The 23,320-nt window shown below is 40.8% G+C and overlaps 1 protein-coding gene across 3 annotated transcripts in view; it reads right to left on the reverse strand.

Annotated features, from left to right (window-relative positions):
* Window positions 1–21,618, reverse strand: part of LOC132972399 (voltage-dependent calcium channel subunit alpha-2/delta-1) — a 68,658-nt gene extending 47,040 nt beyond the window's left edge. For 2 of the 3 annotated variants that reach the window (XM_061035190.1, XM_061035191.1), the window contains exons 1-3: window positions 21,355–21,617; window positions 15,039–15,120; window positions 14,713–14,829 (exon numbers count right to left, since the gene is read on the reverse strand). In XM_061035190.1, coding sequence (XP_060891173.1) covers window positions 14,713–14,829; window positions 15,039–15,120; window positions 21,355–21,443 — 288 coding nt within the window. In that variant the 5' untranslated portion in view covers window positions 21,444–21,617. Of the gene's footprint in view, window positions 1–14,712; window positions 14,830–15,038; window positions 15,121–21,354 lie in introns of all 3 variants that reach the window. The other variant, XM_061035189.1, reaches the window with a different exon arrangement.
* Window positions 21,619–23,320: the final 1,702 nt, after the last annotated feature.

The following is a 23,320-nucleotide window of genomic DNA, read 5'->3' on the forward strand; positions in this document are numbered from 1 at the left end:
TTAAGGGCTAAAGAGTTATGATGGTTGTGCTGCATCAACTTTCAAAAAATGAATACTTGAAAGTAAATAATAAATCCTATAAAATGCGTCAGTTTTAGCTAATAATACAAAAACAAAATCATGAAAAGCATAACAAATGTTTATTTGATGATAACTGTAGTGTGTAACATTTTAGCATTTAATCACAAAAGCCGAATATTTGGCTGATTTTTGATTCAAATCTGATATGAATAGATAAATAGTCAATAGAATAGAACATCTTTAGTCATCAGTTTGCTACTTGTGGAGTGATCAGTCATTTTATACGCATTCTCAGAATTATATCTTGATAGCTGTATATTAGACACACATATGAATTCTGCTTTTCTGATTGGGCAAATGCTAACACAACAGTAGTGAAGGCTTTATTCTTCACTGATGTTTTTAAATCTCTTCTTAAGACCCTTCTCTTTTCCCTGGCCTTTGACACACAGTAAGACGTCGACTTATTTATTTATTTGATTCCTTTTTTGCGTGCCTATTCATTTTAATTATGTTTTATGTCTTTTAAATCGATTCTGTATTTCACATGTAGTTTTCTTTTATCTCTCTTAGCTGTTATGTATTTTATTTATCCTTCTGTACAGCATTTTGGTCAACTGTGGTTTTTTTAAAGTGCTTAACAAATAAAGTGGGATTGGATTGGATTGGATGTGAAGCAACCTCTTTGCGTCACATCTCTCCCAGTTGTCCAACACGATCACAATTAGTTGTAATAGCCCAGGTTGGCAGTTAAATACCGGGGTGATGCTAAATTAACACCTCGTTATTACTTTGCATTGGAGTAACAAGACTTAATTGTCCATTGATGAATTTGGTCTTGACGATGTGGACGATCCTGCTCTGTAATTCAGATTCATTCAACACTCCTCAGCTGAACATTGGTGAAGCTTTGAAAATGTTCAACTAATAAACTGGACTAATAATCCAGACTAGTGGTGCACCTGAGGGGACGACGTTTCATATTCTTGCTGAAAAGGGGCTGGTTCATACGGTCATGCCATTACTTTAATGTCAGTGTTACATCACATCATGTTAATGTCACTGAGTTTCATCGCTAAGGCATGAACTCATTCATTGTCCAATTTGCAGGATGCTTGTGCGCAGTGCTGTGCCAATACAAATCTGCGCAGACAGACACACACATGGGGATGCAATGACATGTGGATATTGATTACTGATCTCTCCTTTGGTTGGCTCTCTCAGTAGGATGTTGTTAGTGCTGTAGCACATGAGTATATGCAACAGCTGTTCAATACTTGAGACATCATGCATCAAACTCTGTGACATCAATGGAGAACGTAGGACCACAGTATTTGCGACCCCTTCTCCCTCACACGCTTCCGGTATATAAACATGAACATGCAAACCCACACACACACATGCATGCACCTCCTGAGAGAGCAAGACCGACCGGGTTGTTAAAAAATTCATGACAGGGCTTTGACGAGGCTCCTCTCCCCTCTGGGAGATACGGGGGAGGGTGAGGAGGGTGTGTGTGAGGAAAGATACCTAATTACTTCTCTCATTTTTCTCTCTTTTTTTCTTCCTCTGTATCCCTCCCCATCGCTCTCTTTTGTCAAACACACAGACAGGTATTCCCTCCACCCCGAGAAAAAGAGCAAAGCCACAATAAAATTGGCTTTAAACTACAGAGCTTTGATTTGATGAGGCGTCTCCCTGAGTGACAGCTAACCTCACTAAACTGGCATAGCAGTTCATTACACAGTGACGGCAAGTTGCTGTTTCTGCCAATTTGATGAGCAGCCAGTGTTGCTCAGTTGAAACGCGCAGATTTAGCACTACAAGTGCTTCGTTATGGGAGTGCGTAACACACTCCCCGTAGCTTGCTCGATCTAACTGCTCATTAGTCTCCCTCTGACTTATTGTAGTATAGACGCCCCAGCTCCACACAGTAATGAGTCCACTCTGTCACTAGATGACCACTGGAGATATGAGGAGAGCCACCGCTCCCCCCCTGCAGCCTTAATGGGGGAAGAGGGACACAGAGATTCAGAGGGGGAATGGCAATTGGATCCATTTATTGAAAAAGGTGCGACTGTGAGAGAAAGTTGTTGATTTTAAATTTCAGCTGAATTTTTCTATATTCTGTATTACTTATAAATAGCAGCTGGACAGTCCAAGGACAATTGTCCCAAGGGGGCAATAAAATACATCTTATTTTATCATATCTTCTCTTCTCTTAGAAAGGAGAAAATACATCAAAAGGAATAACACAAATCTAATACAAGGTGGGAGGAACACCAAATTCCATTTGCCGGCAATATTTCTGCTGCATGTCATGTGATTATTTGCATCTTAATACCTTTTAAACACAACAGCAACCCCAATGATGACACCAATAAAGGAATTGTCTGTGGTAATGAGTTCATTACAGTTGTTTTCTTGAGATGCTGTAGCTGTTTTCACACATGCACTCCTGATATAATATCTAGATCATTTCAGGAGGACAGCTCCGGATGTTCACATAATGCTCCTCACAGCGGGAGACTATCTCTGTCAGACAGGAAGGGGGGGAGGGGGGGGGGACAGGGGGATCTCCTAAGGCAAGACGTGACGAAGGAAAAAAAAAGACGCGGAAGTAGCGGACAAAGCAACAGAGTCCGCTATACAGTACGATGCTATAATGAGAATATTTGCCTTTATATCAATGGCTCAACGGAATGACAACATCAACAAAAGAGAGAAGCACAACATACTAGCGGTCTGGCAGGAGATGCCCCCCCGGTGGTGGAATGAACTTCCAAACTCCATGTGATCTGCAGAGTCCCTCTGCACCTTTAAGAAAAAGCTAAAGACCCAGCTCTTTCATGAATACCTACTAACTTAATGATGATGGTCTCCATATTATTGATGATGATGATGGTAATGACGATGGTTTTTGTTTGATAACGACGACTTATAAGATGGTTTCTATACTGATTAGAGCTCTCAAGAACTGCCCTCAATGTTGTGCTTTGCCTCTGGTCACTTCCTGTCAGCACCTGTGTGTCCAATCGGACTCAAAGCTGATCGTTTGCTCTTACTGACATTGTTCCCTTTTTTCTAGATCCTTGCTTGTGTTGTACTTACTCTCTGATGTACGTCGCTTTGGATTAAATCGTCTGCTAAGTGAATTGTAGAATAGAAACTCCGGGTAAAGTCAGAGTGAAAGATTTGGCAGAATGCTTTCACACACACAGTTCCTCCTAGAAATATCCTTAAATTTCAGGAGTTTTCTGCAAGTGTGAAAGCCCTATGTGATTGGCCAGACCGAGTCGTGCCTTGCCGCCATTTCCCCCACACTAGTAATGTAAGGTTGTCTATTTCTACCTTTGTTTTGTGCTTCTGCAACTTTGTTGAGACAGAAAATTAAATGTTTATATGTGAAAACCAAGAGTCAATAAAATATATGGATCCGTGTCTACTTAAGGTTTCCAATCCCCAAAAGGCCAAGTAAGGCAGATGGTGTAATATTATCACTTCCTGCTCTTTCCACTGATATATGAGGTCATTACACTGCAGCCCCAGAGAAGCACAGAAACATCCAGAGCCAGGCTCAGTGTTTGGACGGCAGTGGAGTCCTAAACCTGCTCACCTGCCTTTAGAGAGATGTTTCTGCCCCGCTCGCTTAGTTGTCATTCTGCCAGGGCAGCCCAGTGGCCCACCATGCATTTAGTGAGAAAGCAGAGTACAGCTTAAAGGATAGACAGGGAAGATGAGACAGGCTCTGCTAAACCTCACAGAGCCTCTCCCAGACTCCCTCAGTGTGTGTGTGTTTGTGGTGTGTGTGTCTGTGTGTAAAAGCTCCACACGCCTGAAATCAATGGGCCATTCAGAGCACACAGCCTTCTCCCCCCCCAGACAACAAAGCAATACTCGCAAGAGTGGTAACGGCCTAAAAGATCATTAACACCCACATTCAGCCTTATCTTTCCTCTGCTCGTTTCTGACAACGTGTCCACATTCATCGATGCTTGTTACCTACTCTCCCATAATGAGTCCCAGCTCAAAGGGATGTGGAGAAAGTAGAAATGTAAGAAATGTAAAGGGTCAGTACTACAGACATAAAAAGAAGAAGGCTGAAAACCCATCCCCCCCCCCCCAAAAAAAAGAAAGAAAGGCAGATGGATTAACAGAAAGGCCAGTCCAAAAAGAAGAAGAATGCTCCGTCTCAGCGTTATCTCAGTGTTTGTATAGTCATCATTAAAACTTTGCTTATTAAAAATGCACGGTGGAATAATATAGAGAGATTTGCATGGAGGAGGTTGTTTGTGAAACGTCGACGGAAAGCTTTCTCAAGCAATGCATTAGTTGGTTTTCTGGGAAAGAAGACAAATGGTTTCCCCCTCTCATGTTTATGTCTAAATAATACGTTGTGTTGAGGGAGTGAATGATGGGTATGGAAACAAGATGAACCTTTAGTTAAATAAGAAACAGATTGTATTTAAAATCCAAACGACCAAGAGCAGAGGAGAACAGAGGAAGTGTGAGAGAGAGACATGATATAAAGAAGAAGAAAAAAAGGGAAAGGGAGTAAAAAAAAAAAGAGCATGATATGAGAGAGACAGAGGTCAGAACATCTGAAGAAGAGATGATTTCAAATTCAGGTTTGACAGAGAACTGTGGCGGAAGGTCATGAGCTGGACACAGGAGAGGAGAGATACAGTAACTTGGAGAAGAAGCAGGGTAACAGAAAGCAAGAGATTCATGGGATTGAATGGGAAAGGGAGGTAAGATGAGGGCAAAAAAAGAAAAGAAGAGCACGAGACAGAGCAGAGGTATCTGCAGCTGTGAGAGCCCAGGGGAGAGCCTCGCCGCTCCACACGGCTTCTCGAGGCCAAACCCTCCGATGGGAGCGGTAAATCCACAGCTGCTGCCTGTTTTATTCCCTTTCTCTTTTTCTCTCATGTACTGCACATATGTGTGTACATTACTACTTTGGAAAATGTACAGTGTGTCACTAACTCAGATTGGAGAGCTAAAACAACTGGATGTCTTCACTGTACAAACATTGAGAGTCCATGATTGTCTTTTCCAAATGTGAATGTAAAAACATACTCATTATAATGCCATAATAATCCCTATTGGGGGGGGGGGGGGGGACATATACATTTAAACTGGAACTCTCAAGATAAAAGCTCAGAAAAGCTTGTGTGTATTTCAATGCGGAAATCTCCACCTGGTGTTATCCAGAGTGTAACTCTCACCTTGTCCCATCTTGATTACTTCATTTATTTTCATTTCATTTTCAGAAACGATATTATGAGAGTATTAAGAAGAAATGAAAACATAGAGGAAAACAAAGAACACAAGAAAAGAAAGAAATAAAGAAAAAGAAAACAAGGGGAAACAACTACAATAACCGATAATATAAATCTCAGAGACACTAGATTATCAATGTCTGATACGTTTATGTTAGAGGGATGCATTATTATATGTTAATGACTGACAACCAGGTGTTATAAACTCATGTACCTGCATACAGTAGACAGATCTGTGCATACATGCATATACATCTTCATTTAGTTCATATGCACATCTGTTAATGTCTGCATGCTTAAAGGGAAATGACTACTGAACACGCTACATACCTTAACATCATTCAACCAGATGATCATTAAAGGGCTCAGAAGTTGTGTACCTCTCCCATTTTCCTCATCCATCTCTGATTTCTAATTCTCATGGGCATTTCATCCATTTATTATTTCATTTACAACATCCTTCCATTTTCAGTCACATCTTAATTGACCCATCTGTCACATAACTGCATTTTACTTATTATCATGTTACTTCAGCATCTTTTGCACTGTTTCATATTTAGTCATGTAAATATTAGTCTTTTCTTATTCTGTTTATTGTTGATATTTAATGTTGTACCTGTACATAAGAGAGCACAGTTCAACAAAGTTAAATTCCTTGTGTGTGTAAGCATACCTGGCCAATAAATCTGATTCTGATTCTGATTAAGTTGTCATATTTAAACCAACTCTTTGTTATTTGTTCAATCATTGCTGCTCTTATAGCTGAAAACGAGTGAGAGTCTTTCTTCCTCATCCCTTCTGGTAATTTCCCTTATAGAACAACTTGACAGAATTGATTTAAAGAAATGATAATTTATTTGTAAGTTCTCTGATGGAGTGTCCCCAGATTCCACTTATAACTCTACAGGAGCAAATATAAATGACCGTGGTTTGCCATTTGCTCCCCACATTCTCTCCAACACCTCGGCGTTACATGTTCTTTGTACTTTCTTTGAATTGGGGGTTGTTGTTTAAAATCTTCCATATACATTATTTCCAATAGGTTGAGTTAGTAGTTTAATTATTATTATTTTTGCACATTTTTGTTCCCGACCAGTTGGAGATATATTGCATGAGAATTCATTTTTTTTACCTTGACACACATTTGTTTGTCATGATTGTTACATTCCTGCAGTCATATATTTTTACATTTTACCAGTGGATCAATCTTTTTTTTTTTTTTTTAACAGAAAAGGTAACGTCTCACTTGTAAGAATCTAATTCAGTGAGAGTTGGGTGGACCATACTGTAAAAGATAACTGTTCAAAAGACTTCATTTCTTTATCTTCTATGAGACTTTTAGAAGCCCACTCGATTACTTTCATCACAACAAAAGTGAAGTGTCACAATATTCATTCTGAAAATTGCTACATGTCCGTTTAACAAAGTGAAGTGTCACAATATTCATTCTGAAAATTGCTACATGTCTGTTTAATAAATGCTGATCACTAAATTGGATACAAAACAACTTCATCTCTTGGCTGTGAAACACTGAAATGCAACTGTGAGCATGTTGTGTTCCAGTTTGGATTTCTTCTCTCTGAATGTATTAGACACTTGTCCCTGGCTTACCATAAGTCTGGTTTGAATTTCCCATCTGCACCGCTCCCTCCCTCTCTCTCTCTCTCACCCCCTCCCACTCCCTCCCTCTCCCCCCCCCCCCCCCCCTCCCCCCAGTCTATCACATACACACACACAGCGACACATGCAGACACCTCTTGTCTGTTTAATATGATCAACGCAGAGCGGAGATGGGAGGTTGAGTAACATCTGCTCTAGAGACTGAAATATCTCTGATCGTATCATAGCCTCCGTTCATTACTGTGTTACGACAGCGCACACACACACACACAGGCACGCATACTCATGAAAACATCATAATGTCACATCTTGTGCTCATTATTATAACATTGTAACAGCAGGCGACAGATTAATAAAAATATGGTGCAACACCTGGGGCACAAAGATTGTAGTTAAGACATGGACAAATAACACACTAAACACTTAGCTGCACATCTAAACGAGAGAACAGGATAACTATGCTGCTGAGCAGTACAGAAGAAATCCTGAAGAAGAAAACACAGAACACGTGAATATTAAGATATTGATGGAGGATGTAGAAACACATCAGGTTACAAACTAAAAATAAAAGATTGCTATAGTTCTTGTTTTTTTTTCTGAAGGCTTGTTAGTTGCCATTTGGGTTATAACATGGAACAACAACATGTCTGGTTTCCTCCTTGCAAATAATTGCAAAATGTTCTGTAACCGCCCCGCCCATCCTGATGTTCCTCTTTAATGTAGACTTCAAGGTGAAATCCTGAATAGAAAACTGAGTACTTGCAGAATCCAGAGTGGTACAAAAATAGACAACAAAAAAAAGCTCTCATTGGACAAACACTGCCGGGTAATGGAAGACCAAAAAAAAAAAAAAATATGAGCCTAGATCTGTAATGTTTTTCATGTGACTATCACTTCCTGTTAGTCTCATCTTTTTAATGAACCAGCTGCTACAACCTGACGGATGAATTTCTTGATGAGACAGTATATCGGATACTTAAGTATGATGGAATTGTTAATGAGTATACCAGGCCTACTTTTTTAAACTCAGTCATCAAGGAGAATAACATAAATCTGGAACATATTAAATAAAACGATTTTGCAAATTTCCAAAAGCAATATTAATGTGTTATTTATTTCAATAACACAATGTCTCCATGCGTAACTGAAGCTTGCTTTATGACAGTGAACATCTGATGCATATGCAATAATGGGAATGTTGAGACTGTATGTTGTTTTGGGATGTAAACTGAAGCAAATTATGAACACACAAGGAAAGAATGATGTTGCATCTGTTGCATCTTTGATGATGTAAATGATGAAAGCATGAAGCTGACGTAGTGGACACTGGCTGGACACGTGGGGCTAAGGACGTTGTTTGTATCAAGTTAAATGCCTTATTGCTGCCCTTGAACTAAGGCAGATATTAAAGTCAGTAATACAAAGTAACTGTGTAAAATAAAGTCAATGCTGACATGCCAAAGCTGCAGTTCATTGAGTGGCCACTTGAGGCTGTCTCCCAAAGTGAGTCAATTCCTGTTCAGCCCCATATTAAAATGCCAAATTTTAAAGTGGAATTAAACAGATTTATAGCCTAAAGCCCTTTTCCCATTCATAACACCTGAACAGGGAAGTTTTTATATGACTTACCCGTTTGATTTATATTAAGGCTTAAAGCAATGTATAATTTGGGGTGTGGCTACCTTGAGTGACAGGCGGATGCCTCTGGCTGCTATGTCGAATAAATCACTACTCCAGCAGCTAAACCACAAATAGAAACTCATTATCTGGAAACTGTGTGGCTAAATATCTAATTAGCCAGCTTCTGAAAAAGCCTTTGGGGCAAAGACTCGTTAGCTTTGACAATTTAGCATTTGCCAGTCCCTCGCTACTATTAAGCTCCACCCTTTTATCCAAAGATGGTCCAAAAAACAACATGGGAAATGCAATTATTGACACTTGAGGTTTCAAAACAGCAATCAGAAAACCAGTAATTTAAATCATGCAGTCTTGTCCACTTCTTCTAATCTGGAACGTACTGATTTCATTAAAGATGCAATAGAAGCTGCAATGGACTTTTTTGGTATTTAACCTGCAGCACAAAAAAGGGTCATAATTGGTCATAATTGACATGACAAGCGCATTAATAAATGTAATAATTACAAAAGTATAGTTCGTTGATGTCTCACATTTTTATAAATAATGCTGAAAATATCATCCGTCCATTATAAACCAGATGATTGTATCCATATGAAATGTCATTATTTATAAATGACTGTTATACTGAGACTCATTTCCAGTTCTTAACCTGCACTCCAGCTATAGCAAATTCAAATCTTGGTAAAAGAAGATAATGTCATTTTGAACACAAATTTGCTGTTGGTGCCAAAAGACAAAAGTTCACATACGCACACACACACACACACACACACACACACACACACACACACTCGCAGACAGTGGGCCACCTGTGTCCCCGAATTTAGTGGTGCTGGTTGAGATATTACTCTTAGAGATGTTGTTTACCGGCTCATTAATCACTGGATAGAGCCCTTCACCTCAGGAGAAGAGAGAATTACACACACACACACACACACACACACACACACACACACACACACACACACGCACACACACACAAGCACACAGGTGAACCTCATGCAGATTGTTCAAACAAACGCAAACAACTGCGGTGAACACATGGCTGCTGATTGTTATTAACAGAGGGAGGTGGACTATAGACAATACCTTGATGTGTGAGCCTGCGCGGATGTCTGTCTTTAGTCTTTTATCAGCTTGCCTTCTGCCCGAACAGTTTTGCAGCATCAATAAATAAGTTTTTAATTACAGAGTAAACAGAGAGCGAGAGACAAAGGGAGAACAGGCTGGTGTGTGAGGGGAGGGGGAGACGAGCGCAAGTAATTAGATAAAGCCTCAGGCACATCATACACTTTCACTTTGTGGTCAACAACTTTAAAAGAGTCGCCTCTCTCTCTCTCTCTCTCTCTCCGTGACTCTCTGCCTCTCTCTCCCTGTCTCTCTCTATAAGAGATAGAAGTACGTTTTGACACAAATGACTCCTAAGCAGCTTCATATTCTGTGTGTGTGTGTGTGTGTGTGTGTGTGTGTGTGTGTGTGTGTGTGTGTGTGTGTGTGTTGCCAATGCCCTGTCCAATTACATTCTTCATTCTTCATTAACCATGGCAACTTATGGTCTAATAAAAACTAATAAAAGTTAGTCTGAGCTGACAGAGATGGACTTGACTCTGATCAAAGAGTCTCAATTTTTAAACACATGAATATGTAGAATAAGCTAACTCTAACCCCCCGCCCACCAGTCAATGCTCACAGGTTGCCACGCTGCGCACACCGAAGCTTGAAACGTTTCTGCGTTTTCCATTTTTAAAAAAAGTTAAACCTGAACCAGTTCACTTGCCTGCTTCACCAGTTGGTTTGCTGTTTGCCTGGAAAAGCCGAGGGGGGCATCCACAACAGTTTTGTGGGAGTGCCTTAAAACCACCTGGTTAAAAAAACACAGACCATTCTGGACTGGAATCCAAACTTAGCAGTATAGGACATACTGGCTGCTGCTTTATTGTCAGAGAAGCGAGTAGCATGTTTCCTTAATGTCTGATGATATAAGGTCATTTTATGATTTAAGTCAGTAAATATCTTAAATATTGCTACTTTAAGAACTACTTTCATTTGTAGAGACTGTTACTTCAAAATGTGAATGCACTCAGATCACTTTTCTCTGCTCACAGCTTTTACATTTCTTTCCTTAGCTCTTCATCAAAGGTTGGTTGTGGGTCAGTTTCTACCATGTGAACACAAGAGGACAGCAAGGATTCCAAACAGAAGAAAACACTGTATTGTTCAGCGGGAAACAACTGCCAAGCAACATAGAAACGAGTTTAAATCTGTATCGTGGGTTAGTTTATAAAACACATTTAAACTTTTGGCTGTGATGGCTCGCAGTGACACTTTATTAGTAAAAGAGATTACATCTAATTCTTGAATCTTACAATTTCTCCATACTCAAACTCAAAAAAATGATCCATCCACAAGAACAGAAATTCAAATGTCTTCCTGTAAATCCTCAAATAATAACCAGTTCCTTTATTTACTCACCAGCAGAAAGTACCAGGTTTTAATATGAAGGAGGCTTTTTAGTAGAGGCAGGCCCTTTATATGAAATGCTCTCTGTCTGAGAAGTTTCATTGCAGTTTAGTACAAAGTGAAAATGTTTGAACAAATACCCGATGCCTTATTAAAGTTCATGATGTGTGCTTTGTCTCAAAGTGATGTTGAACATTTCTGCAGTTAACGATCACCGGCGCGTTGAATCATACGTGTATGAGGCTACGTACTGCTCTGTTCTTTGTGTCTGCTTTTCTCATTTCAGAGAACACCATGTTTACTTTTCTCTGACTCACTAAGTTTCTCACGTTGTTTCTGATAACTTCGTCTACTGACTCCCTCCGGGTGTTTCTGTTGACTTGCAGTGCCTGGTCTGAGTAAAACATTTGATTTCCTGAGTATCACGTGTGACGACGGCTACCGTGAAGGCAAGAAAAGCTGCGCCGTGTCAAATAGACTACAGTTAAACAAGCACTGAACGCTGCACTGTTTAAAATGAAAAAGCATGTTGTAGTTAACAAGTTAATGTGGCTTGTTAAAAGGGGGGGCGGTCTTCATGTGTCCTTGCGGGCCGTGCCTATACCGGCTGTAATAAGAGGCCGGGTCTCACTTATTGACTACTGGTTACTATTTGATGATTTACGGTAATTTCATTTTATATAATTGTTTGTGTATAAAAAGGTTATTCCACTGTGTTTTACTCTTACCAGCAGGGGTAGCTGCAGCCCCCCCCCCCCCCCACCCCCCTCCACCTGGCCTAATGTGTATGAGTACCTGAGGGCTCCTGTTGAGATCAAACCCCAGTACACATTGTAAATTCTTTACTCACTAACAGTGTGCATCCAAGTACTCATTAAATATGCATGTGACACTCTGCCACACATTTATTTATGGAAGGATTGGCAGACACACATGGACTCACACATGCTTCACACACACACACACACACACACCTGTGGCTTTCTGATCTGTCATCACGCAGAGTTAGGGATCAGAGACAGAAAGTCAGAGAGAGGAAGACAATGAGGCAAACGGAGGACAAAGTTAGCGTAGTTGATTACAAAGTTAAAGTCACTCGTGTGCCTTGGGCTACCTCCAATTATTTTGACATTGAAAGTCGTTCCCCGTCTATAAACGGTACTGAACAAGAAAGCATCTCTTCCTGCCCGTTTGATGAATTTTAAAGCCGGTCCCTTCAATTCATGTATACATTCTGATTTTAATTTTCTCGGCATTACTATATGGTCCGCGCATGGAGCCTAAAGCAGCACCCAAAAGTAGGCCATTTTTTTTTTCAATCTCTCTCAAAGATGAATTTATATTGTCTCATGATAGCATCCTGTGCACTGACCTCCTTTTTCTAAATCTGCCTGTCTATCTCCCCATGCAGCCGTCATTCTCATGCAATTTCCCTTCTTTCTCGTCATCCATTACTCTCCCCATCCGCACATCTCAGAACAAAGAATTTCATATCATCACGCTGGCGGGAACAGATGAGGCGCCATAAAGAGCGAGGTGTGATTGATGACCCGAGGTTGGATTGACTGGTAGCATCAGGCTAGCTGATCAACCACAGGCCACCTAACATCTAAACACACACTTAGAAAAACACAGGAGCTGGAACTTCTTTGCAACTTTCTCTCGTTTGTATCAGCTGATGGAACTTTTCTGCTTACGACTCTTATGGCACCGGCACTCGGAAAAATGATAAGAACACCAGGATGTTTACTTAGCATACACAAAAGAGACACTTAGCAGGGGATGTGTTTATGAACATTCATAAATACTCTCTCTCCATCGCGAAGAAGACAACAGCGGGGATGCCTTATAAAGGCAGAGCATGGGATGCTGTTAACTCCCTCTGGTTTGTTTTTTAAATACAGTTCACATATAGATGAGCATCTCTGACCCACTTTACAGTGAAAAAAAGAAAAAAGAAGGACCAAATGTGAGAGGGGGGAAAGAGAACATCCTCAGGGTCAAAGCTCTCATTATCACATTGAACCCTGCAGAAAAAAAATGCTCCTCACTTTCTACCGTTTTGTGTGCATGCTTCATTCAGTATTTTTCTACAAACATTCAGACTATAGGGGCGCTGGTGGGGCTGTGGTTGGTGCACGCAGCCCATGTGCGGAGGTGGCCCAGGGTTCAAATCTGACCTGTTGCTCCTTTCCTGTATGTCATTCCCCACTCTCTCTCTCTCTCCCTGATTTCCGGCTCTATCCACTGTCCTATCTCTACAATAAAGGGACAAAAAGCTCCCCCGCAATTTTTTTTTAAAGTCCCATAACTAAGTACATTTATCTAACAGCTTAGGAGAAGATCCTGGGGCACTGTGATGGGATGATTAGTTAAATGTTTCGAACATGACACTCTTCTTTTTAAAGTCTTTATATGTGATGTTTCACACTTAAATATAATATAAATCAAGTATATCCTCTGAAAATAACTCTGTGAGTCATGACTGTCTACAATGGGTGTAACACCCGAGTCCCACTGTCTGTGATGTTTTCAGAGTTTTCAGAGTCCTATCTTCACTTTGTTTACATCGCCGGGACGGCCGGATGACTCCTCCCCTCGAGTATAAAAGTTGTTTAATTGAGGGACTAGAGAAAAGAAGAATAACATACTGTACTCACTGCTTAACTGTGTTTCTAGATCACGCTCATTTCAGGTAAATTTACATGCAGTGTGAAGATACGAGCATAATAAAGATCGCTAGCATTAGCATGCTAACACAACAATGCAGCGCGAGTTGTTTTGGTTTCATGCTGGTGCTCAAAAAAATCAAAAAATCGCATATAAAGCCTTTAAGGTTTTATTTTAATCAAACCAACTTGAATCACCTTTAAGAACCAGTATCAAACCTCAGGCAGGTCAGGAATAAGACAACAATCCAGATGGTGGTAAAACAGCAACTGGTCACTCTACATACTGTATGGGTAGCGCTTTCAAGTAGTCAGAAGACTAGAAAACCACGATACAAGCTCAAGTCCATTTACCATATGTCAGCTATAGTTCTTTGTTTAAACAATTATTCTATAATGGATCACTAATAGTGGATAATGTATCATTAAATAGATAGCTCACTGTCATTTCATCAACTTAATCGACTGGATCTGAAAAGTGTAATAATTATTACAAATGTGTTCTTAATTATTTGAAATGCCCAACATGAACGAGAGGAAACATTTAATGAATGTTGCACTCTTATCAAACTTTTCACCATAAGATGCTCACACCAACACTACAGCTCTGCAGCTGAAGCCCTCAGGCTCACACAGTTGTGGGTTCAATCCAGGTCTCCCCTCTCCAAAAGACAAACTGCTGAGAACAAAAGGGAACGTGATCCAGGTGAAAGTTTGAAGAGCTAAATCTCCTCTCCTAGTTTATCCTCGTCTATCCACTCCCCCCGTGGTTACATTCAGCCATTTAAAAAAAACAAAAACATTTCAGCTAGAAAAATTCCTGAGGTGGGCAAACTAGTCCACCTCATGGTCTTTGGTTATTAAATAAACATGTTCACGTCGACAATATCCTAACAAGAAACAGATGGAACATTCCTTCTGTGGTGCTGGATCATAATGACTTGTCTTCCTGTACTCGGCTTCAAAAGCGATGTAAAATCACAAACAGACAAGTTGTTTCCTGTAATAGTGGTGAGTCTTACCTCCAAGGCAGCGGACCTCTTCCGCAGCAGCTGCTCAATTTTTGTTGCCGCTCTGGCCACCAGCTCCTCTGCGTCATTTTGCTCCACAGTGTACAGGTTTTGGTTGCTCAGGAAAATCTAGATGAAAACACCACGCATATATTATGCTTTGCTGAAAAAAACGTTTTTGTTTTTTTTAGAGGAATGGAACTTTTAAACAAGAAGGAATTCAACTTCTTTGACACATTGACTCTTACTGTACATAACATTGTAGGATTTCACTTTCTTTATATGTGTAGTGGTGTTGGTGGAGGTGGAGGTGGAGGTGGAGGACGGAGGGGTTGTACCTGAGTGAGGCTCTTCCCGGCTGTGGCGGTGTCCGCCAGGGTGACGAGCTCTTTCTGCATCTGATCAACCCATTCTTTAATCCTACGGGGACAAAAGAGAAACGCACACAAATCAATCTTGTAACCAGCTTAGAAGACACATCACAGCCTTTCACAATTAAACTGTCAATGAAGTTATCTAACATCCATCATCTAACGAGACCAATCCGGACACGCAGCGTAAAAAAAAAACCCAACAAGGCCTGAGAGAATCTTGCCGATAGGTCAGACAAAATGTCAACCAATCATTGGCTGAATCAACGGGAACAGATTCAATGGCATCTAATCAAACACGTGTCATCGGGAGGAGTCAACCAATACGATTGCTTTCTGAGAGTTCAAACACGAAGTCAACCAATCGGATAAGTGTCGGCTCTGTGTTGTGAGCTGTGACGCTGATGTGACAGGACAGGCGAAAGAGGCCAGGACCGGCGTGCTTTTCTGAACATCAAAGAGCTCAGGGGACGTTCAGGGTCTGCCCCTGCCGGTGCCACACACTGGATTATACCTTCCCTCTCATCCTCCTCCAATCATCTTGTCAAAACCAAAGTAAGCCCCCCGCAGCATGTGCTTTAATATACTGAAATAATAAATCACTCCTTGCACCCTGAACACAGGGATACAAGGACCTTGGAGATGTTGCATGAAGCGACACAGCGGATTCTGAGAATAATCTCGATGTGTATACCTGCTTCGAGAGGCTTGTAGGAGCATAATACATGTGTGCATGTGGATGCATTAATTCACAATGTAAGCTGTCATGCATGCACACACACTTACATGCACAGTGACATAGATGCATTAATATTGTATGAGAATGTTAACAGGTAAACAGTGAATACAGATACTCTCATTGGGATGCATTCACTCTAAATCCACTGTGATCCTCCACAACACTCATAATGTACTCGCATAAAAAAACCTGAAATAAACATAAAAAAGACTGCATTCACTTAACTCCTCAAAAGTTGACTCTGCAGAAGTCTGAGTTACAGTGTGCAGAACATCAACTGTAGGAGGCAGTATGTAAATACAGAGAGAAAGGTAGGGAAGATCAGAAAGCGCAGAAAAGATGCATCAGGGATGAAAAAATCCACAGTGCATGTGAAAATACAGAGGAACCGTGCTTGTGGAAAAAAGAAAAGACACTTTTGCATGAGTAGGAATAGCAGCAGGATAGCACAGTTCAAAACAGTTCAGGAAGAGGAAGGGGGAAGGTGTAGGTGTTAGAGCGAGGCCAGTCTTTTTTATTCAGCCTGCAGGTTTTTCGAGGTTGTGGATAAACTACAGACAAGCGGCTTGGCAGAGCTTTATGGCTATCCCAAGGAAAAACTAACATAGGAGTCTGACTAAATTACAGGATGCAACAGTGATCTAGAGCCCCCTTTGTTTATGTGTTTTCAGCCTTCAGCTTCCTACAGAAGAAAAAAAAAAGTACAGTGGTGCTGGATGACCGAGGGCTGTTCAGGGAAATAAAGCAGCATTTGTTTTCCACTGTATTTTTGAGGCATAAACTGATGGGGAAATGTGTGTATAAATATGTAATGTGGTTTTTATATTTTATTCTTTACATTAAAACATGACACAATGTTTTTATCAGACAAGAATTCCCATTTTTTCAACACTTTTTCGAGTCTAAAAATAAACGTGTCAGTTCTCTGTTGCTGACAACAACTTAATGTATTGACAACACTTAAGAACTCCAACACGTCGTTCATTTACCTGTGATTGTCTGTCGGCCAATCCATATGCCAATAATGATATGTCATTGATGAGATAAGTCTCAGCTAAAACTTTTCCAACGATTGCAGCAGCTCGATGGCAGCGAGGCTCGAGCTGAAGAATGGAGTTTGAAAGATGTCACACCGTATGAGCTGCATCATGAGAACTTATTCTGGAACTTGGCAACTCAGAGTCCGTAGTTCTTCGTCTGCTGCTCCCATTTTTGACAGCTCTGGAGCAGTAGAGAACCGAGTTACAGACCGGCCTGTTTCACCAGAGGACTTTCCCATGCATGTTTAAGTTAATCATATTTTCCATCTAGGGACGGTGATTATGATTAAATGAATGTTGTCTCGAATGGTATATAAATATTGCTTCCCATTTGCTGCTAATTGAGCCACATAGATCATAGTTGTTGTGTACGATTATAATTACACCACTCGTACAATAATCATATTAACCTAATGCTAAGTGTGTTAACCTACAGTTTTCAGTCATTCTGTTAGGAATGAGCATTTTAAATAATGGAACTTAACCAGTCTGATTCATCATGAGCTCATAAATCCGATTCTTTATGGCTCTTACCGAGTATACTTTCTGACTCTGTGCATTGTGTTCAAAAATCAATCCTCTCTTCCCCTCTTTATTCCTCCTTCTTACTCGATAATTCCACATCTTAGATTCTGCTCACTTCATCCTCCCCTCTCTTCTCCTTTGCCCCGACTTTTTCTTGTCCCCAAACAAACTGATTGTAAGGTGTTTTAGTGGACCTTGGAACCCATAAGCTCCCTAAGCCCGAAGCATCGACGAGTCAATTCTGAGTGAGAGAGTTTATGTGTACAAGTGTGAGCGTGCGTTTGTGCAGTCTGTGTATGTATGTGCGTGTGTGTATGTGTGTGTGTGTGTGTGTGGGGGTGTGTGTTTGTGCTTTCTGGGACTTGGCATTCAGAGAAGCAGAGGGACGTCTCTCCAGAGTTTAACTTCAGTGAAATCTACTGCTACCGGTGTAACAAAAAAAAACTCTCAGGTGCTGACAAATGGATGACATAACCTCAGGCTGTGGTGCAGTATATGTGGGCATGTGTTCCTCTTGCATGTATAGATGACGTTATCGGAACAAAATCTACAATATTTATGTCCAAGGAGTTTGCAAAAATGCTCTTCCTTAAAGAACAAACTCACACTCCTGAGTCCCTTGTTGTGTGTATTCTGTGTGTGCATACGTTTAATACCCAACACAACAACGTGCGGACAAAAAGGGACTAAACTATAAAAAGCTGACTTGGCTCATTATAAACAGTAAAGGACCATTAAAAAAAAAGTACACTACTGCTCCCCAAAGCTATACGTCTGTTTTTCTCTATTATAAATCTCCTTGTTCATTTGGCCTTTAATAGTAGGACGTATTCTCCACCAGGCATGGTAAATCTCATTTACCATGCATTAATTCCTCACCTTTAAATCATGCTCTTATCCAACAATACCTCGAGGTCCAAGCCATATTTTAATGGCAACACTTAATAAAATGCCATAGGTGAGAACCTGCAATTAGCCCGCTATACGGTTGAACTCTATGAAGCAGGCTCTTCTCCTGCTCTCACAGCGATACTGTATCCCATATACTTACAAATCAGATGAAGTACAGTGATGCTAATTATCTTATCATCATTACAGTGTTATCACAGGCATAATGCGTGCACTTTACAGATGCTCTTAGCTCTAATAATGTCATGGTTGTTAAGCTGAGGTAGCAAAAATATTTCTGCTCTGGTTGCTGGGCTTTTGATTACTGCAGCCTCTGGTACCACGCTGGATAATTAAACACACATACACACACACACACACACACAAAACGCACGTACAAATGGCAACTGGGTCAGACACTGCCCTACATTGTTTTTTCTGACACAGGAAGAGCCAAACGAGAGAGTCGAGGCAGAAAGAGAGGGCGGAGAGACAATGGAAGAAAGAGAGAGGAGGCAGATGTTGTGGCACCGTCACTCCAGCGCTGGAGAGAGAGAGAGAGAGAGAGAGAGAGAGTAATGAGCTGGCCCTGTAGTGTATACATCTCAGTCAGGAGGCTGTGTTAAACTACAGTTTTAATTACGCATCATCATTACAGAGGCTAAGACAGAAGCCAGTCCAGTTCAGATAAAGCAGACCGAGGCTCTGAAACAACCAACAGTATTGCAGCAAAAACAACCCGCGGTGCTCTGCTCGTGCTCTGTATATCATACGCTAACACACAAGTGGCCAATTCAGTCCTTCTTCAGACCCGGCCCGACATACTACAAAAAATGAAAAGTCATTACTTTGGTTCAAGCTTTGGCGTGCCCAGCGCTATAGAATATAATAAGCTTTAAAAAAAAAAAAAAAAAAAATTCAACACCATATTGTGTTTTCTTTTTTACTCACTTTGAAATACTGCTCCCAACATCTAAGGGAGTGCAAATGTTTCATCTCCAGAGCGTTTCCCAGAACAACAGAGCTATTAAGGGTCATAAAGAGGCACAGAACCACCTGGTTCCAGTTCGCAAAAAGTACTTAACAGCATCAGAGTTTTTCTCTTTTTCCATCCATTTGATCAAATCCATGAGGATGCATTTTTATCCAGGTAGTTTTAATTTCTCTCAACTCACTTTGAGAATAAATTCACTTGCACCTCATCATTGTGTGTATATTCCAAACAACACCATTTACCTTATAGGGATATAACAACCATTAGTATTACTAGTCTAACATCCTTTTTAGTGGTATCTTTTGCAGATGGACATTAATATTAAATGTATTTTTAATTGCTTGTTATGTCACATTGTTATGCTCAACATTAAGCTAAAATAGATGTGTTTTTTTTTTTATTTTCTATGATGACTATCCAGTAGAGGATTCAGGCTTGTAGATTCTCTCCTGCAGATAATTCAATTGGAGAGCCCTCTACATCAACCTCTACTTTCAATGGAACATTTTTCATCAAGCGTACATAAAAGAAGAGAGGCCATGGAAATACAAAAAATAGTGACGCTGAATAAACACCGTCACCATAGCAAACCAAAGGCAGACTTGTCAGCTTCCAGTGTAATGTGCAGTTTGTATGGATGCTCGGCTTTGCAAGTATAAAGCACTCAAATCTTAAATGAACATTAAATGCGTTTACACAACAACCTATAAGAACACATAGCACACAATATGTGGTAAGTTAAGTGGAAAGATCAGTCAAATCTGCAATTTTTGAATAGTTTTTTTGCATGCAAGATGATCAATGCAAAGCACTTCATGAATTGAATTTCTGCTTATTCACACATTTACACACTCATTCACAAATTCTAAATTCAAAACACACCATATTAAGCAGAAGGCGGCGTTTTGATTTTTGGATAGTTCTTCGGTGTCACTATTAGGCTGCACATTTCATTTATGTTCACAGTCATTAGTTGTGGGTATCCCAAATGGTGTAGCCCATAATACAGATTGTAATGTATCGTTTTACTTCTGCAGCGGTCTGATCTGCAGCTCAGTGGCTTGAATTAGTAACTCGAAGCTCGAGAAAATATGATTCAATATCAGCTAGGGGCTTATAAGTGAATTTTAGTTGGTGCTGTCAGCATACTGAAAGGCATTAGTTATATTGTGTCATCAGTGATATAAATGGGTTTGACAAAATATAGGATTTTTTTCTAGGCTGGTCCAGTGACTGAACTTTAAATTGCAGTTAATTATTATATAAAACAAATTAGGTAAAAAATGGGTAAGCGGTGATAACACATGTTACGTTAATAAGGCATCTCCTAAAAATGAGATAAGAGATAATAACTGTGCAGCCCTGTTTGTTTGTCTCTCTGTTAAATACAGAGACAGGTCTTTAATTTAACTTATTAGTGTATTTTTTTAAATATCTTGTTTACTTGTTAGTCTATTTGTTTGTTTTATAGTCTTGCACAAAGATTATGAATAAATTAACCTTTTTCGTTTAGCTTGACATAAGGACACCTACACATGAACTTGAATTAATACAAAGTTTCTGGAAACAATATTGCATGAAAACAATGAGATAAAATAAAATAACGAGACAGGAATAAAGTTCAATCACTGTCATTTTGCTATTGACCAATAGAGTTGTTTAGGCAAAAGAAAAAAAAATCTTATTATGACAGACAATCTCATGACGATCACAGCCAGGAGAACCTGCAGGTTTTACTCTTCAGAAAACAAACTTCATACAGAGCTGTGTCAGTCCTCCCTGTGTCCACATAATCCACAGGAGTCACTCCCTTTAACTCCATTAATCACCGCCCGGTGTGCAGCAGGACGGAGGAAATATTGTCATCCCTCAAACCTGCGTCCATCACGGTGACCAGCGGGGCATGAATGAAGCTCTCACCCCCCACACCCACTCCCCCCCCCCCACGCTTGCACGTACAGTACAGCCTACACACACCTTGAGTGGCTCATTACATGTGAGAGGATACTTAGTCTGTAAACGGTGAGCACTTGAAACAAGGCACAGTCACAACATTGGTCTGCAGCTCGAAATTGGATTAGAGGCGCGTATACTTACATGAGCTGTGTCGGAAACTGCGATGCCAGAGACCCGTCCTGCCAGAATAAGAGCAGAAACACCCAGGCTCGTACCCTGCAGGTATCCATTGTTTTTTTTTAAAAAAAAAGAAGAGAGAGAGGGGGAAATTCCCCGCCGCGCTCTCCGCCTCTCCGCCGGTGAATGGGAGCGGTGACTTTAGAGCAGCGTGAGTGGCGGTCTGTGTCCCCTCCTTTACAGATTAACCAGCCCTGACGCCTCTAATCTGATCAACTGGCCATCCAGAGCTCTAACAGGTACTGAAGCTGGAGATCTCTCTCTCTCTCTCTTTCTCTCTCTCTCTCTCTCTCTGCCTCTCTCTCTCTCTTTCACACACAAACACACACCCTCCCTCTACTTTTTAATCGAACAAGGAAAACACATATGCTTTTTTTTTTTTTACATCTTGTAACATCAGCATTTCCATCACATCTGCAACATTAAAGCAGTGACAGTGCTTAGTAAAACAAAAAAAAAAAATCTAAACATACATATTATACTATGTGAAAATTTGAAATAATAGACTCATGTATTTAGATTTTTGTCCAAGTACGATCACACTATCCTTCCCTCCCTCACTACACCACTCCCTATTAGCAGCTACAAATAGTTTTATTTACCTCCCAGTAAAGAAACACCTGCTGAAAGGATGGTCTGACCAAACACACACACACACACACACACACACACACACACACACACACACACACACACACACACACACAGGAGGTCGTGCAGTGAATACAAAAGCCGGTTCAGCTCTTTAAAATGCCCTACAACCTTTCAGTTCCTAGTACCTGGAGGGATGGTAGAATTTACCGGCTTTGATAGCATAATCTCGGCCAGCGCTCGCTATCAGTCATGCTGATGGCTCGAGTGGCAGCAGGGCGGGGGAAGCTGTCCCACATGGGAATCAGGGCTACTGTGACAGATCTATTGATTTCTCACATGTAGGGTAAAATCCGTAAAAGCAAAGTACAGTAAAAGCCCAATACATCTCTGTGCCATCAATCACATTTGCTTCATAAGGGTCGAGTTTACGGCTGTGTGATGCATTCTAACATCAACCTAGAACATATGAAATATATTTATAAGCTCTTGCACAATTACATTGGCTGAAACCACTTTGTGTTATCACTTTAATTTACAGGAGCATCAACACTTTAAACATGAATGAATAACGGAGTGATAACATCGACTTGGATTGCGTGAGTGTTTGCACTGTATGTGTTAGTGTGTGTGTGTGTGTGTGTGTGTGTGTGTGTGTGTGTGTGTGTGTGTGTGTTTAGGCCTGGAGAGGAGGGCAGGGCAGCAAAAACCAGGATGCTTGGGGATTTGGTTATCAATCGTTGCCAGGCAACCACACACCATCTCTCGTGTCCTCTCACCCTCCCCTCCTCCCCTTTCTTTCCCCCCTTTTCTATCTCTCTTTGTCTCTCCCATTCCCAAATCACCCCCCCCCCCTCCCCCGCTCGCTCCGCCGCACTGTTGCTCTCTCCATCCCCGCCCCTCAGTTTCTCCACTCCTCTCATCCCCCCTCACACCTCCCCACATCCCCCCTCTCGACATTCTCAGTCTTTCTACACCTTCCCTCACACCCATCTCCCCCAGCCCCGGGAGCCAATGCACCTGCTGATGGGGGAAAAGGAAAGAGGGTGGTGAGAACTGAAGGGGTAGCAAGAAGTGAAGCAACATAATGGTATCATCGCAAAGAGCAGACGTCTCAGCAGACGTCCTCTTTCAATACCTTTTTTTAAATTAATTGGGAACATCTCACACTATGTTCTGGATAGACAGAGGTGTCAGACTATTTGTCTGGACTGCTACACCTCTCTTCATGAAATAGACAGAATTACATAACCAGAATAGATGATAAAGGCATTTTTCAGACAGACCCCAGACAAAAAAAAAAACTTGTGTTACCTGGTGTGCACCAAAGTCCTGCATT

Source organism: Labrus mixtus, chromosome 4, assembly GCF_963584025.1.
Source record: "Labrus mixtus chromosome 4, fLabMix1.1, whole genome shotgun sequence".
NCBI classification, from domain to species: Eukaryota; Metazoa; Chordata; class Actinopteri; order Labriformes; family Labridae; genus Labrus; species Labrus mixtus.